Source organism: Vulpes lagopus, chromosome 1 (genome assembly GCF_018345385.1).
Source record: "Vulpes lagopus strain Blue_001 chromosome 1, ASM1834538v1, whole genome shotgun sequence".
NCBI lineage: Eukaryota > Metazoa > Chordata > Mammalia > Carnivora > Canidae > Vulpes > Vulpes lagopus.
In genome coordinates this window covers 70,613,165-70,629,090 of record NC_054824.1, presented here as the reverse complement: position 1 = coordinate 70,629,090, position 15,926 = coordinate 70,613,165, and the positions used below count along the sequence as shown (strand labels likewise).

The 15,926-nt window shown below is 41.7% G+C and overlaps 2 protein-coding genes across 2 annotated transcripts in view; one reads left to right on the top strand and one right to left on the bottom strand.

Annotated features, from left to right (window-relative positions):
* Positions 1-687: 687 nt before the first annotated feature.
* LOC121498441 (HLA class II histocompatibility antigen, DO alpha chain) lies at positions 688-3,675 on the bottom strand. The gene is made up of 5 exons (XM_041768395.1): positions 3,574-3,675; positions 2,145-2,393; positions 1,434-1,715; positions 1,200-1,335; positions 688-968 (listed from the first exon to the last, which is right to left on the bottom strand). The coding sequence occupies exons 1-5, from the start codon at positions 3,653-3,655 to the stop codon at positions 965-967; spliced, it is 753 nt and encodes a 250-aa protein (XP_041624329.1). The 5' UTR covers positions 3,656-3,675; the 3' UTR covers positions 688-964.
* An 11,793-nt stretch (positions 3,676-15,468) lies between these two features.
* Positions 15,469-15,926, top strand: part of LOC121486869 (HLA class II histocompatibility antigen, DP beta 1 chain) — a 40,293-nt gene continuing 39,835 nt past the window's right edge. The window contains 1 exon segment of the mRNA XM_041748249.1: positions 15,469-15,496. Coding sequence (XP_041604183.1) covers positions 15,469-15,496 — 28 coding nt within the window.

The window sequence follows — 15,926 nt, the reverse complement described above, 5'->3', positions numbered from 1 at the left end:
TCACAGTCTAAGTTCAGGATGGCTGCATCAGCAACATCTGGGCTTGTTTAAAATTGCAGACTGCTACCACTCTCCTCACCCTCCAAGATTCTAATTCAGTAGATCTGGGTGAAGCCTGTACTTTTAAAAAGGCTCCCAAGTGATTCTCCTGTACATTCCAGTTTGAAAACCACTAAGAAAGATCAGAACTCTGTCTAAACCAGCTCTTCTACTGGTATGACTGACCCCAGGTTAAGGAAGTAATCATCATATCCAAGCCTTGGACCTCTCTTTGTCATGTGTGGGACTCTAGGGGATGTAGAAAAAGGAGATGACATTGTAGATCATGGCTGTATACCAAAGTTCTCTTCATTACAGAGTAAATCCGGACAAGAGTAGAATTCCCATGAACATTTCCTCTCCTGAAAACTCCTTTAGGGGGAAATCTGAATTCAGAAGGTAAATTTCATGAAGTCCTTGTGAGAGGACCCATTCATAACTAACACACCATAGAGACTCAAACAGAATAAGACATAGCTGAACTGGCCTGAGGATAGCTGCCTATCCCCGTATGAAATGTCCTGCTCAAGAGTCATCAACTGGAATACCCTCTTCCAGCATCCCTCACACCCTGGAAGAACTTGCAAAGATCTGGTAGAAATGATACAGTACAAACACCATTTAAAAATTTATTGCCACTAACCAGAGCTTTGGGTAGAACAAGAAAGAGGTGTGTGTGTGTGTGAGTGTGTGAGTGTGTGTGTGTATGTGTTGGGGGTGGGAAGGGGAGCTAGCTGCTGCCCCACCAGTCCTGCAGTGAGTACCAGGTCTAAGAGAGGAGACCTATAGCACAGAGTTTGATCCCATCCAAAGTCAGCACAATAGAGATGTACTTAGTAGACTGAGGCACTGAGTACGCAAAGGCTGTCAGAAACTTGCAAGGAATCCATAGAGCATCTCCCACAATCCTTTCTCGGAAGGCTCATTACCTAAAGTGGTAAAAAGCATATAATCAAGCTCACAATCCTGGGATCCTATCTCTGATTGCCCACCTCCCCAAAACCTCACCCCCTCATCACTTCTACTCTTCTATTCCCTGCCTGCTACTTGTCTATTCACCCTTCCCATTGGCCCCATTGCTCCCCAGAGAATGATCCTGCACCCCATCCTGTTCAGAGACACCCACTCTCCTGCCCCCAGACTCCTGGGGGCCTCTGTACCTGGGGCCGCTGGACAAGCACGTGCCTCTGATGATGAAGATGGTGCCCACAAGGAAGCTCACCAGGCCGAGAGCCAGGCCAAGTGCACAGATCAGAGTCTCGATGGTGTCTGGCACTGGGATAGGCACCTGGGGCTCTTGGAGGAGAAAGGAAAGGTCAGGGGGTTCAGAGAAGGGATTCCAGAGCAAAGGAAACATGGGTCTGTGGAAAGTGACCTGGGGAGGGGCTCCATACCCCAGTGCCTGAGAAGCGGCTCATCCAGACCCCAGTGCTCCACCTTGCAGTCATACATGTCTTCTGCAGAGGGCACGAAGGTCAAGTAGCAGAACTTGCGGAACAGATGGTCAGGCTGGGAATAGAAGCTGGTCTGGGCTACCCCCTCGCTGATTATTTGACCATTGCGCAGCCAGGTGATATTGATCACAGGAGGGAAGATGTTGTCCACAATGCAGATGAGGACGTTGGGCTGGCCCAGCTCCACTCGAAACTTGGGGAGTACAGCCACCCTCGGAGGCACTAGAAAAATGAGGCCTTGAATTCCAAAGGCTCATCCCTGTACCTGGGCTTCATTAAGACTTGGATTAAGTAATGTTTCCTCCTATTTAGCCATTTACAGGCAGGGAATGCTCTGGGATGTAACAGCTGAGGTGGGAGGGGTGCAGAGGGAGAAGAGGCTGAGAGGGGGGCACGTGGAACCCCTGTATCTGACAGGTCCCTGAGAGGGCATCCAGGTGGAAGGGTCAGTCCTCAAGAAGGAAGAGGGTGCTGAAGGGGTCTGGGAAGATCTAGAGCCTCCTGGAAAAGAAAGGGGCTGATTACAACAGTCACAGAGGCTGAGAGATGTGCTGGAGCAGATGGAGGCCTGTGAGGTGGGAAGAAGCTTCTCTGGGCCTCCCTTGCCTAACACAGGGTAGCAGAGGGAACAAGGAGAGGAAAGGTGGGTACCGTTGATGGCTCTGGTGCGGTTGGAGCGTTCCACCAAGACATCCAGGTGGGCTCTGATCACCGCGATGCTGGCCAGCCCATTCTGTGGGTCAAAGTGGGCCAAGTTGCCAAACTCAGGCAAACGCCACACAGCCTCCCTCTTCTTCAGCTCCACGGAGAACAGCTGTTCCCCATCAAATTCATGGGCAAACTGACCCGAGGAACCATAGGACTGGTAGAAGGCTGGTCCATAGGAGCCCATGTGATCAGCTGTATTGAGTGAGTTCAGGGTCAGAGACAGAAAAGAAAATGTATCAATCTCATCTAAAGCAGGTGACACTTTAAATTTCTGAGCCTACATCCCATCCTGGGTTCTCTATGAGGGCAAAGTTGAGCTGTTGAGCTGGTCTTTGGACAGTGAAAGTGTTGCTGGGGGGATAGAAAGGAGAGGACAGAGGGACACGGGCATGTGCCCAACACACTGGCAGGAACAGAGAGACACGAGTGCAGTCCAGCATACCAGGTTGGGAAGAAGAGAGGCTGCCTCAAATCATGCTTGGGATTCAAAGTCAAATGGTAGCCATGATCATCAGCTCTAGTTGTGCTATGAGGTCCTGTGTGTGAGATGAGTGGTATGAGGAAGTGGGATGAGGGAAAATGATTAAGGATGGGAGCATAAGTAGAGCCTTGGGCACAGAGATGCAGTATATGTGGGCAGGAGGGGAGAATAGGTGATGGCTGGCAGAAGTAAGAATTAAGATTTGTGACAGAGATCAAACAGACAGGAAAAAGCAGCCTGGGGTATTGCAGAGAGCACTGGAAAAGGAGTCCAAAGTTCAAGTTAGGTTTATGCCCCAGGTCTTCCACCTCAAGAGATTATGATCAAAGGTGTCTCTTTCCATAACTGAGGCTTAGTTCTCTGGAAATTTGGGTTAGATTTTAATCAGTAAGGGATCCCTAGAAATCTATGCAGTTATACATTTAACAGTCATCGAGGGACTACTATGTGCCCAGCATGATGCCAGGCCCCAGGGAAATACAGATGAACCAGCTGTGGATCCCTCACTCAAGGAGCTCAGGTCTAGAGCAGGATAAACAGTTGACTATCCACATGGTGATAAATATTGCAGTAAAACTGGACCTGAATGGGCACACTCCAAGTCAGGAAGTGACAGAAAAGTCACTGTGCTTGGCGGAAGGAGAATGGAGGTTTGGGTCTCAGAAAGAAGGAGCTGGGGAGGCACCTGAACCTGCAACTGGCATGGCTGCACTGAGCTGCACCTGTATGTTTAGGTCTGCGATGAACATGATAGAGGTGAGAGAGATTGGGGATCTCTCGGTAAAGGAAGTTGCCCATAAGCCAGAGAAGGAGAACAATCTATGTTCTTTCTATACTGTCTCTCGTAGAACCTAAATTTCCTTTCCTCAGCCGATCCCCCTCAGTACTCACCCTCGATGGCCCCAGTTTCATGGGGGCTCAGGAGGCTCATCAAGGTGTAGAGTCCCAGGACCAGCCCCCTACTGAGGACCATTGCCCTGGTGCTTTAACCAAGTAAGTCTCTCAGAGTGGGGCTGCTGCAGAAGGTAAAGAAAAGAGGAAGGAAACACTCTAGGATGGGGAAGACCCCTGCTGTATTCAACCAATCAGAGACACTCCTTGAGTTAAAGTGGCTGTTGTTGGGTGAAGAAGTAAGGAGCCTAGGTGGAAGGTGGAAGAATGCACTGGGCCCTCATCGCACCACGGAGGCCTGGTCCACAGAAGAGTCAAAAGGAAGCTTCTGTTTGGGAGATGGCAGAGCTTTAATCAACCATTACTACAAACTCTAAGAAGAGACCCATCAAAGGAAGAGAAAAGGCCATCAGAGAACTACACAGCTGAGCTCAAACAAAGCCTCTATCTTGCTCTGTGATCTGTGGTGTAGAGAATCCCAGTCTCCCTCTAAGTTTCTGCAGACACATTTGGAGGCAAAAAAATAATAATATAAACTGTACTCAGGAACTTTGAAAAGGAGATGTTGGATACACAGTAGGATTAAAATCCTTTAAACCTTTAAATCGTTTTGGAAAATATTACTTTATTTCATGGTGTGAAAAAAAAAGTGTAATTGTCAGAGATGTTTAGAGTAAGGAGAACTGTAAGAAGCCTCAATGGACTGTTCTAGGGGGCGCAGAGGGTGCTGGATAACCTCCATTTGTCCCTCCAGGTCTCCTGGGCACCCTCCTTCATGCTGCCAGCATGAAGCCCCAGCCCCCCTCCCTCCCCCAGCAACAGCAACTCCTTTCCCTCCTCAGCCAATGGGAGGCGGGAGGCAGGATTTGTTCTAATATGAAAACTATATATAAAGCTAACCATCTCTCCAGATAAGGAAAAGTCTAACCAAATACCTGAAGGCAGTTTCTGAAAGATCAGGAAATAAATGATTTTCCGCTTGGAAGGGAACTAAGATATCATCTGAGTCTATGGTTCCAAACCCAGCTACAGAGGAGAATCACCTGGAGAATTGGTTAAAAATGTAGATTCCTGGGGCGCCTGGGTGGCTCAGATGGTTAAGTATCTAACTCTTGATTTGGGCTCAGGTCATGATCTCAGGGTCGTGAGATGGGGCCCCGAGTCGCACTATAGAGCCTGCTCAGGATTCTCTTTCTCTCTTTCCTTCTGCCCCTCCCCCTTCTCTCTTTCTCTCTCTCTTTCTCAAAAAGTAAAATAAGTTTTAAAAGATACGGATTCCTGGGTTCCAACCTGACCTGAGTTAAAGTAGCCTTTTCAAGGGTAGGGCTGAGAGACCTGCGTTAGTAACACGCTCCCTAGGTGAGGACCACCACACTGGAAAAGAACCATGCCTCCTGCTTTGCAGGCTAGAGAGAACCTCCAGAAGGATCTGAAGAAGATCTTGCAGCTTTCGACCACACACCACATGCCATTTCTACTCACATTCCATTGGCAGGAATTAAACAATGACCCTGCCCCTGGGCAGGGCTGGGAAAAATGTATTTTAGCGGTGCGTTCAGGAAGATGTAGTGGTTGGGGAGCGCACGGCAGGCACTATCTTTGCCCCATCCCTGCTCTATTTATTGTGATTATTAACATATTTGAACCTGTTTCTAATATTGTATTTATTTCAATCTTTCCATTTGTTGTTGTTGGGTTTTTTTTTTCCTTAGGCTTCATCATCTAAAAAAAAAAAAAAAAGTGTTATTTTTACCTTAACTATCTTCCCTCTAGCCAGATAAGAACTTTACCATGCTTTCGAATTATTCATATAGTGCCTCTCTACTTCACCAAGGAGTTTGATCAACTTTACTTCTCATCCTTTTTGGCACCCCCTGACATTTTTTTTCTCTTTTATTGGAATACTTCTTCCAAAAATGTTTTAAGTATGAGCAAATCTTCTGAAGCTTTGTATGCTTGAGAATATTACTGTTACAGCACCACTTTTGAACGTTTAGCTATGCATTAAATTCTAAGTTGAGGGACTCCTGGGTGACTTAGTTGGTTAAGTGTCCGACTCTTGGTTTTCAGCTCAGGTCACGATACCCCTTGTATCTTTTACTCTAGAAGAGTTCTTCAATGTAGTCTTCCCATTACTCTGTTGTTTTTCTATCTCTCCCACTATTTATTCCCAGTAGTGGGGTTTTTGACTTTCATATTTTTTTCATGCCTAGAACTTCTATAGAGCTTTTTCTGTATTCCCTTTTTTCATATTATAATAGTTTTTCTTTTTTAAAAAAGACTTTTTATTTATTTACTCATGAGAGACACACAAAGAGAGGCAGAGACATAGACAGAGGGAGAAGCAGCCTCCCCCCAGAAGCCTTTTTCAGGACTCAATCCCAGAACCCCGGGATCATAATCTGAGCCAAAGCCAGATGCTGAACCACTGAGCCACCCAGGCATCTCAGTTTTTCTTATTTTTTAATGTGTTTTTCATGCTCCTTTTAAGTGGCTATCCTTTATTTTCTAATACTTCTTTAAGGACACATATGGGCTCTCTGTTGCTTTTCTTTTGACATGTGAAACTTTCCAAAAGGGAGGGAGTTATTATTTTGGCCTTCAGGTGCCCATCTATGTCAGTATCATGGTAAAGAGAGGGAAGGACCAGAGCTCTAGGACAGCACAAAACCAGTTGCCACCCTTTTGGTGTCACCTTACTGGTGGCAGTTCAAGTCAGGGCCTCAGGATAAGGAGCCCTGGGAGGGGCTAGTCCTCTCTCCTTGTCCGCCAGCCTTGAGGATGGTCCGAAGGAGTGCTGCAGAGTGAATGACTATGGCATCAGGTGCACCTATTGTCCTGCACCCTCCCCACTCTAGCAGGGATTTCAACCTAGACTTTATCCCCTCCCCACTCTAGCAGGGATTTCAACCTAGACTTTATCCCCAACCCTCTATCACCAGGCATGATCCAGCAATCAGGATCTTGGGCCACTGTTTTTTTGTTTTTTTTTTTGTTTTTTTTTTTTTTTTTGCATTATGAGACAGGCAAAAATTGTTCAAAGGCAACACTGGGAGAAAGCAAGAACAGATTGCCTCTAATGAATCTTCTCACAGCAAGCAAGCTCCCCCAAAACAATTAACAGTGTCACTAGGGATTCCCCAGTTTCCCTCCACTGCTTCTCCAGGGTTGGTTTTTAGAGCTGGGAACTAAGAACATATGCTAATTTATCTCAACAAAAAGCAGATCTCTCCATTATTTTCCTATAATATTTATGTATGAACTATATTCCCCCCTATATAGAAATGCCAAGCAGTTGAGGTTCATTGACTCTGTTATAGAATCCCCCCTCTCCTCCGGATGCTAGCCCAGTATTAAATAAATGCTTTTCAAATAAACAAATAGATGCTAACAAATAAAAATCAATGAAGTGGGAACACCTAGGTGGCAAAGTTGGGTAAGCCTCCCAACTCCTGGTTTCCCCTCAGCTCTGATCTCAGGATCGTGAGATAGAGCCTCCCATTGGGCTCTGTGCTCACCAAGGGCTTTGCTTTGAGACTCTCTCCCTCTCTCTCTGCCTCCCCACGCCTCCCACTGCTCATGCATGTGCACACATGCTTTCACACTCTCTCTCAAATAAAAAAATATTTTTAAAAAAATCAATGAAGTGAATACCAGTGGTTCTAGAGAGAGACATTCCAGCACTGGAAACAAGTACTGAAAATAAATACATGCTCAACAGATTGCTGAGTAAAGTGCTCTTTGAATATGACATAAATTCAGTTCCTCTAAATTGTCTAAAACACTGACTTTGAGATAAACAGTTGTATCCATCATGTTGAGCATAATATGCTCTGGAGCATAACATTAAGTTGAGGTAGATGTTAGGAGATATTATTCACTAAACACATATTTATGGAACACCCACTATGTCCTGGGGACACAGAGAAGAACTAGACACTGCCCCTTAATCATAGGACTCTGCTGTCCAATACGGTCACCACCTGCCATATGTGGCCATTGATCACTTGTAATGTAGCCAGTCCTGAGATATACTATAAATAGAAAACCACTATATTTTGAAGACTTTGTAAAAAATATATGCATTATATGTATTTAAAATTATATATCTGAATATATATAATCTCATTAATAGTTTTTATATTGATTGTTGGTTAATTTGCAATATTTTGGATATGCTGAGTAGTTGATATATTATTAATTTCACTGTTTCTTATTACCTTTTTAAAGTGACTAGAAAACTTGACATTGAATGTGTAACTCTCATTGTATTCCTACTGGACAGTGCTGCTCTGGTTACTCTTGCTTGGCTACCAATTAACTATTCAATGCTTTTCTTAGATTCTTCAATTTAGCTGTAAGCTTTTCAGGGGTGGGAGGTGGGGGGATCCTTTCCTGTGATCACCTAGAGATTCCACCAGAGGGCGATCTTATCTTCCACCGTTTCAATTCTGGATCTTCAATCTATTTTATGTATATGTATTGAACTACTTTTAGTTTATTATGCTTCAGGCACTGTACTAGGCTCTAGAACCACAATTATGGTTCCTGCCATCCCAGATCTTACAATTTATCAAGAAGGCTATAAACAACTAATTATCATGCAAAAAGAAAGAAGAATCAAATCCATTATATTAATGTGCCATATCAATGTTCATATGGTCTTCAACTTTTGGGGATGACCCTTTCTTAGTAATTAATTAAATAGTTCCAACCCAGATAATTTCAGGAATTCAAGTGGTCTAGTTCTCTCTTCAGAATTCCCTGGACAGGGCAGCCCAGGTGGCTCAGCGGTTTAGCGCTGCCTTCAGCCCAGGGCCTGATCCTGGAGACCTGGGATCAAGTCCCATGTTGGGCTCCCTACATGGAGCCTGCTTCTCCCTCTGCCTGTGTCTCTGCCTCTTTCTCTCTCTCTCTGTCTCTCATAAATAAATTTAAAAAAATTTTTTAAAAAGAATTCCCTGGAGAGAGAAGTGATACAAGTGCATGTTTCCACATGCCAGATGCTTAATGTCTCTTTCTCCAACCTCCTGCTCCTAGCACACTGTTTCAGTCATTCTCAGGCTGCTTTCTATCCTAGCAAGTGGCTTTCTGACCATATTTTCAGGCTTTGAACTTCTGTCGTGTTGCTGGAAGCTGCTTGCTTCCCTTAGAACTTTCCCCTCCCATTTCCTGACTCTCTAAATCCCAGACCTCTTATCTCCTGGGAACAAACTGGAAATTTTAAGCTAAAATCACTCTTTGTTCTCGCTTTGGCAGCACATATACTAAAATTACTCTTCCTGTATATCTGTAAATAGCTTGATATATAAAAATCAAAACTCATATGTGAAAAACAGTAACTTTTTAAATATATATATACACATATATATGTATATATATATATGTGTGTGTGTATATATGAATGACTGATCTCATTATACTCTGGAGCAACAAATCCAAATGATGGTAGGAAAACCCCCAAACTGGACTTTTAAAGGTATAGATGCAGCTCTTCCTATTTAAATGAGATTGTTTTTGAAAAGATTCATCTCTCCCCTGGGAAAGGCTAAGTCTTTCAGGGTTTTTCCTCTTTCCCCTTCTCCTTCCCTCTTATTTGAATGATATCCTGGGACAGAAGGTAAATTTATATAACATTATGACTATGGGAAGCTGTGTCTTTTTTCTCTTCTCTGATGGTTCTCTACTTCCAGCAGCATCTTAATCATTGGCCTCTGCCCTCTCTCCTTCAATTACCAAAGTTTCTGTGGCTGGTCGAATTGGAGATCAGTTCTCCTTGGCAAAGGCAACAGGGCTCAGCCACTTCCCCCACTGTTGGCCCCAGTGCAAGCCTGGCTCTTGCTGCATATCCCTTACATCTTGATGCACCTGCTACCCGATCCTGGGCTTGCATAACTGGGACTGCTGGCCCTTGAATCCAGGCCAGGTCTACCCGCTCCATGATTACCTTGAAAATCAATTTACTGAAAATCAACTCTCTAAAAATCAAGTCATGGGTGAGGGTGGGGCCGGCTGGCTCAGTTGGTAGAGCTTCTAACTCTTGATCTCCGAGTTGTAAGTTTGAGCCCCATGTTGGGTGTAGAGATTACTTAAAAATAAAATCTTTAAAAAACTTTTTAAATTAAAAATAAAAATCAACTCACCAAATGGCCAACTAAGCTGAAATTAATTCACCAAATCACAATCTTCCTACTTTACCGATTTACCAAAAACTTGATTCTTTAACTTTATGAAGTTTTTGTCACTTTATACATTGAGTTGAATGGTTTTATGCATTCAATTTTTTAAATTTTAGTTTATTAGCTTTCCTTTTTGATTCATATTAGCTTTTAAAGTAATGTTCAGTTTGCCAAATGTTACAAATACAGGAAGATGATAATGGCTGTAGAGTTTTTTAATTGCCCCAAGTGTCCTCGTGAAAACAGATCAATTGGGATAGCAAAGTAAAGTACCCAGAGACAATGTCTTTAACAAACTAGGGACAAGGCAGTCCCTGGAACTCTAGAATATGAATGGGTAGGTCCAAACAACCACACAGGATCCTATAGGTTCTAGCTCCGTGTGGAGGTAGCAAAAGGATGAAAAAGGAGAGTTTTGATGTTTATAAGATCTCAGAAACACAGAACCAGCCAATGAATATTCACCTCCAAAAGAAAATAGTCCCAGCCTAAAATGCACACTCAGTAAGAAACTCTAAAAACCAAGCCAAGCCTGAAATTCCAAAGCCAAAAATTTCAGAAACTTCTTTTTCTGTTACTAATGTCTGACTTTTAAGACTAGGACTTTGCTGTGTCTATCAATATTCTGTTTGGAATTCTCTTTATCTCTATGATAAAAATCCAAATGTTCCCCAATACAATGAGTATCTCTGAATGAATAAAATCACATCCAAAGATGTGTGAAAAAGAAAGTAGTAAGACCTTTAGTAAATAATATTTTTATAATAAAATATTATCCCTATATGTTTCACAGAGACATGTGACTTCCACCTGCCTCTACTAATTTAGAGTATTTCTCTCATAATGAAAAAGCACATTAATATGTTTTCCTAAATCAAAGGTCAATTTTCTCCTTGAGATCAGTTATATCTCTAGAACACGAAAGCAGCTTCCAGCACTATGTATTTAAAATAGTAATCTTTTGGGATCCCTGGGTGGCGCAGCGGTTTAGCGCCTGCCTTTGGCCCAGGGCGCGATCCTGGAGACCTGGGATCGAATCCCACATCGGGCTCCCGGTGCATGGAGCCTGCTTCTCCTCTGCCTGTATCTCTGCCTCTCTCTCTCTCTCTCTCTCTCTCTCTCTCTCTCTCTCTCTGTGACTATCATAAAAAAAAAAAATAAAAAAAATTAAAAAAAAATAGTAATCTTTTAAAGTTTTAGCTCCTACCTTTAAATCTTTGATTCATTTTTTAAAATATTTTATTTATTTATTTATTTGAGAGAAGAGAGTGTGAGCACGATGGGGGAAGGGGCGGAGAGAGAGGGAGAAGCAGACGCCCTGCAGGGTCTCGATCCCAGGACCCTGGGATCATGACCTGAGCTGAAGGAAGATGCCTAACCAAATGAGCCATCCAGGCATGCCTCTTTGATCATTTTGACATAATTTTGTACGTGATAAGGGTCCAACATCATTCTTTTGCATGTGGATATACAGTTTTCCCAGCACCTTTTGTTGAAGTCTGTACTTTCTACCATTGAATGATCTTGCTGCTCTTGTTGAAAATCATTGACTATACAGGCAGGAGTTTATTGGGGGGGGGGGTCTCTTTTTTAATTCCATTGGTCTATGTGTCTGTCTTTTATTTTTATTTTTATTTATTTATGATAGTCACAGAGAGAGAGAGAGGCAGAGACACAGGCAGAGGGAGAAGCAGGCTCCATGCACCGGGAGCCCGACGTGGGATTCGATCCTAGGTCTCCAGGATCGCGCCCTGGGCCAAAGGCAGGCGCCAAACCGCTGCGCCACCCAGGGTTCCCTATGTGTCTGTCTTTATGCCAGTTCCACACTGTTTCGATTCCTGTAACTTTGTGGTAAGTTTGTGGTAAATGAGGAAGTATGACACCTCCAACTCTTCTCCTCTTTTTCAAGATTGTTTTTGGCATTTTGGGGCCCCTTTTGAATTTTAGATGGATAATTGTATTTCTGCAAAAATATCATTAGGATTTTGATAAGGATTGTACTGAGTCTGTAGATTGCTCTGGATAATATTGACATTTTTAAAAAGATTATATTTATTTATTCATGAGAGACACACACACACAGAGAGAGAGAGAGAGAGAGGCAGAGACACAGGCAGAGGGAGAAGCAGGCTCCATGCAGGGAGCCCAATATGGGACTCAATCCTGGGTCTCCAGGATCAGGCCCTGGGCCAAAGGCGGCGCCAAACCGCTGAGCCACCCAGGCTGCCCTAATATTGACATTTTAATAACATTAAGTCTTCCAGTCCATGAACATGGAATGTCTTTCCATTTATTTACATCTTCGTTATCTTCTTTCAGCAATGGTTTTTACCTTTCCCCCTCCTCATAGGATAGAACAATCATACATAGGATTACTTCATTCCTACATCTTCTCAATTGTTTTTTCCTCATATTTGCCCTTTTCCTTTCCTACTTGGCAAGATTTGGCTTTACTCAAGGATCTTTTTGTGATCTTTGTCCAGTTTCATTCTAGTGATAACTACCTTGCTATGATGAATGCCTACATGGACAGTTGTTCATTTGCCTTCTCTTTCTGTACTCATTCAATGTAGATGACATATTCCTTCCTGTAAACCTAGACTACCTCACCAATTTGCTGATCTTTCTCGTATCCTCACACAACATGTACTTCATCATCCTTTTGGATGGCATTTGTTCAAACATTATACTTCTGTCTCAGCTCTTTGGAAAAAGGGGAAGAAGACATAATCTTCCTGTGAATGTGGGAAGGTGCATTGAAATGCATTTTATAGTTCTTGCTCTGAAGTCACAAAGATTGAACTTCATTCTGGAGGCTGGCACTTCAAGATGGCTGCAAAAGTCTCATCAGTGTTTTTTAGTCGTCAGTGCATATAGTATTCACCTCCTTGTTTAGGTTAATTCTTAAGAATTTTAGTCTTTTTGATGCTATTATAAATAGAATTGGTTTCTTTTTTGGATTTTTCATCATTAGTGTATATAAACACAATTGATTTTTTATTGAAGTATAGTTGACATACAGTATTATATTCATTTCAGTTGTACAACATAGTGATTCAACATTTATATACATTATTAAATGATCAGCATTAAGTCTGTCACCACACACAGTTATTACAATATTGACTATATTCCCTATGCTGTAGTTTGCCTCCCCATGACTTTTAACTAGAAGTTTGTACCTCTTAGTTCTCTTCCATTTATTTCACCCATCCCCTCACCCCCTTCTCTTCTGGCAACCACCAGTTTGTTCTCTGTATTTATGAATCTGTTTCTATTTTGCTCATTCGTTTTGTTTTTAGACTCCACATATAAATGAAATCATATGCTATTTGTCTTTCTCTGTCTAAATTATTTCCCTTAGCATAATACCCTCTAGGTCCATCCACATAGCTCCAAATGGTAAGACTTCATTCTTTTTTATAGCTGAGTAATATTCCATTTTATGTATATGCCACATTTTCTTTATCTATTCATCTATTAATGAACTTAGGTTGCTTCCATATCTTGGCCATTGTAAATAATGTTGCAATAAACATAGGGATGCATATATCCTTTCAAATTAGTGTTTTCATTTTCTGGGGTGAATACCCAGAAGTGGAATTGCTAGATCACACAGCATTTGTTTTTATTTTTCTGGGAAACCTCCTTACTATTTTCCATAGTGGATGCACCAATTCACATTCCCACCAACAGTGCACAGGGTTCCCTTTTCTTCACAGCTTCACCAACACCTGTTTTTCTTATTTTTTTGAGACTAGCTATTCTGACAGGTGTGAGGTGATATCTCATTGTGGTTTTGATTTGCATTAGAAACACAACTGTGGATTTGTGTGGATTCTGTACCTTATTACTTTGCTGAATTTCTTTTTTAATTATTTTTTGTGTGTGGAACCTTTAAGGTGTGGTACTTATTAGATCATGCATCTTTGAACAGAGATAATTTTACTCTTTCCAATTAGGATGGCTTCCCTCCACTCCCAGTTTGTTTAATTGCTCTGGCTAGAATTTCTAGTGCTATTTTGAATAGTGGCTAAAGCAAGCATCCTTATCTTGTTCCGGAAATTAGAGGAAAAACTTTCTTTCACCATTGATTATGCTGTTATCTGTCAGATTTTCATGTATGGCCTTTATTATGTTGGGGTTGTTTTCCTTCTACTCTTAGTTTTTTTGAGTGTCTCACCATAAAAGAGTGTCAAAATTTTATCAAATGCTTTTTTGCATCAGTTGAAGTGGATCATTTCAGTCCACTTAAGTGTCACATATGACATTATATTAGTCATAATGTTAGTGTCATATATGACATTAATTAGTCATATTAATTTTCATATGTTGAACCATGGTTGCATACCAAGAATAAATCCTATTTAGTATGTATTCTTTTAATATGCTGCTGGATTCAGTTTTCTCATATTTCGATGGGGACTTTTGTATCGATATTTATAAAGGATATTAGTCTGTAGTTTTCTTTTCTGGCAGTGTCTTTGTCTGCCTCTGGTATCAGGACAAAAATAGCATCATAGAATAAGTTAGAATGTGTTCTCTCCTTTTCAGTTCTTTGAATTTGAGAATTGGTATTAGTTCCTTAACATTTAGTAGAATTCACCAGTAAAGCCATCAGCTCCAGGGCTTTTCCTTGTCCACAGGTTTTTTATTACTGATTTAACCTTACTACAGTTCTACTCAGACTTTCTATTTCTTATTGATTCAATCTAGGTAAGTTTTGTGTTTCTAGGTGTTTGTCGATTCCATCCAGGTTATCCAATTAGTTGGTTATCCAATTGTTCCTGTTACCATCTTTTAATCCTTTTTGCTTCTGTGGATGCAGTAGAAATGTCCCCGGTTCATTTCTAACTAGCAATTTGAATCTTCTTTCTTTTTTTTCAGTCAATCTATATAATGGTTTCTCAATCATGTCACTCTCTTTGAAGAAGCAACTTTTGGGTTTATTTCCAGTATATTTTTCTCTTCTCTATCTCTGCTTTAATCTTTATTATTTCCTTCCATCTGCCAGTTTGGGGTTGCTTGTTCTTCTTTTGCTAGTTCCTAAAATTGTGAAGTAGGTGATTGGTTTGAGGTCTCTCTTCCTTTTTAATGTGTTTACAGAGATTAATTTGTCCCTTAGCACACACTTTACTGCCAGTATGCAGCATTGTGTGTTGTGCCTTAGCTTTTGTTCATCTAAGTATATTCTAATTTCCCTTGTGATTTCTTCTTTGATCTATTGTTTATTTCCACAAATTTGTGAATGTTTCAGTTTGCCTTCTGTTGTCTCTAAATGTTATTTTAAATTAATGCATCAATTTTTAAGAATATTCTGCTGGTATTTAGGTTAAATGCACTATCTGGAGGTTGTGGTAATTTTCATTGATCAGTCAAGGTACATTCCACACCTTTTGAGGCCAAGTCTATCTATGGCAATGCTTGAAAGGTGAAAAGACATGTTAACTTTCAAGCTAAGATTTTCTTACACCAGGGCTTATGAAAGCTTTGTGAAGTTTATTCCTACATTTCCAGCACGCAACACTACAAACCTGAGGTATATTTAAGATGTAATACTGGCAAGAGAAGAGAGAGAACCTAACTGTGGAAAAGAGAAAGAAATGAGGGAAGGCTTCCTGGAGGAGTGACATATGAGCCAAGACTGTCCAATAGCAGGAAAGGAGTCAGAGAGAACAGCACACTCTCCATTTCCCCAATGTTTTCTGTCTCCGCAATGCCTCCACCTGAGGCCTTCCCCACTAGTGAGTTTCTGCCCCTCCCTGGACCCCACAAGAAATATCACCTCCACGGAAGCCTTCATGTTCCCCTCCTCCTCCAGCTGCCAGCAGAATTGATTGCTTTCTCCACCCTCTCTAAAGATCACTGAATCACCCCTTAGCATTGAGTCACGTTTTATATACTTATGTATATCTATGCGTGTTTACTTTTTTTCTTTTCCCTGTGAAGGGCCTATTGTTTAATGTTCAGAAATCATTTGGTTGAATCCTCTCCTCTCATAGGTGAGAACACAGAAAGGTTCTGTGCCTAACTCACTATTACAAAAGATAGTTTTTAAAAATCCAGCCCTGAGGTGAACTGTTTTGAGGAGAATAGCTAGAACCATGCATATTAAATATATTGTCAAAGGTTCAAAATAAGGGCACCTGGATGACTCAACCGGTTGAGGTCTGC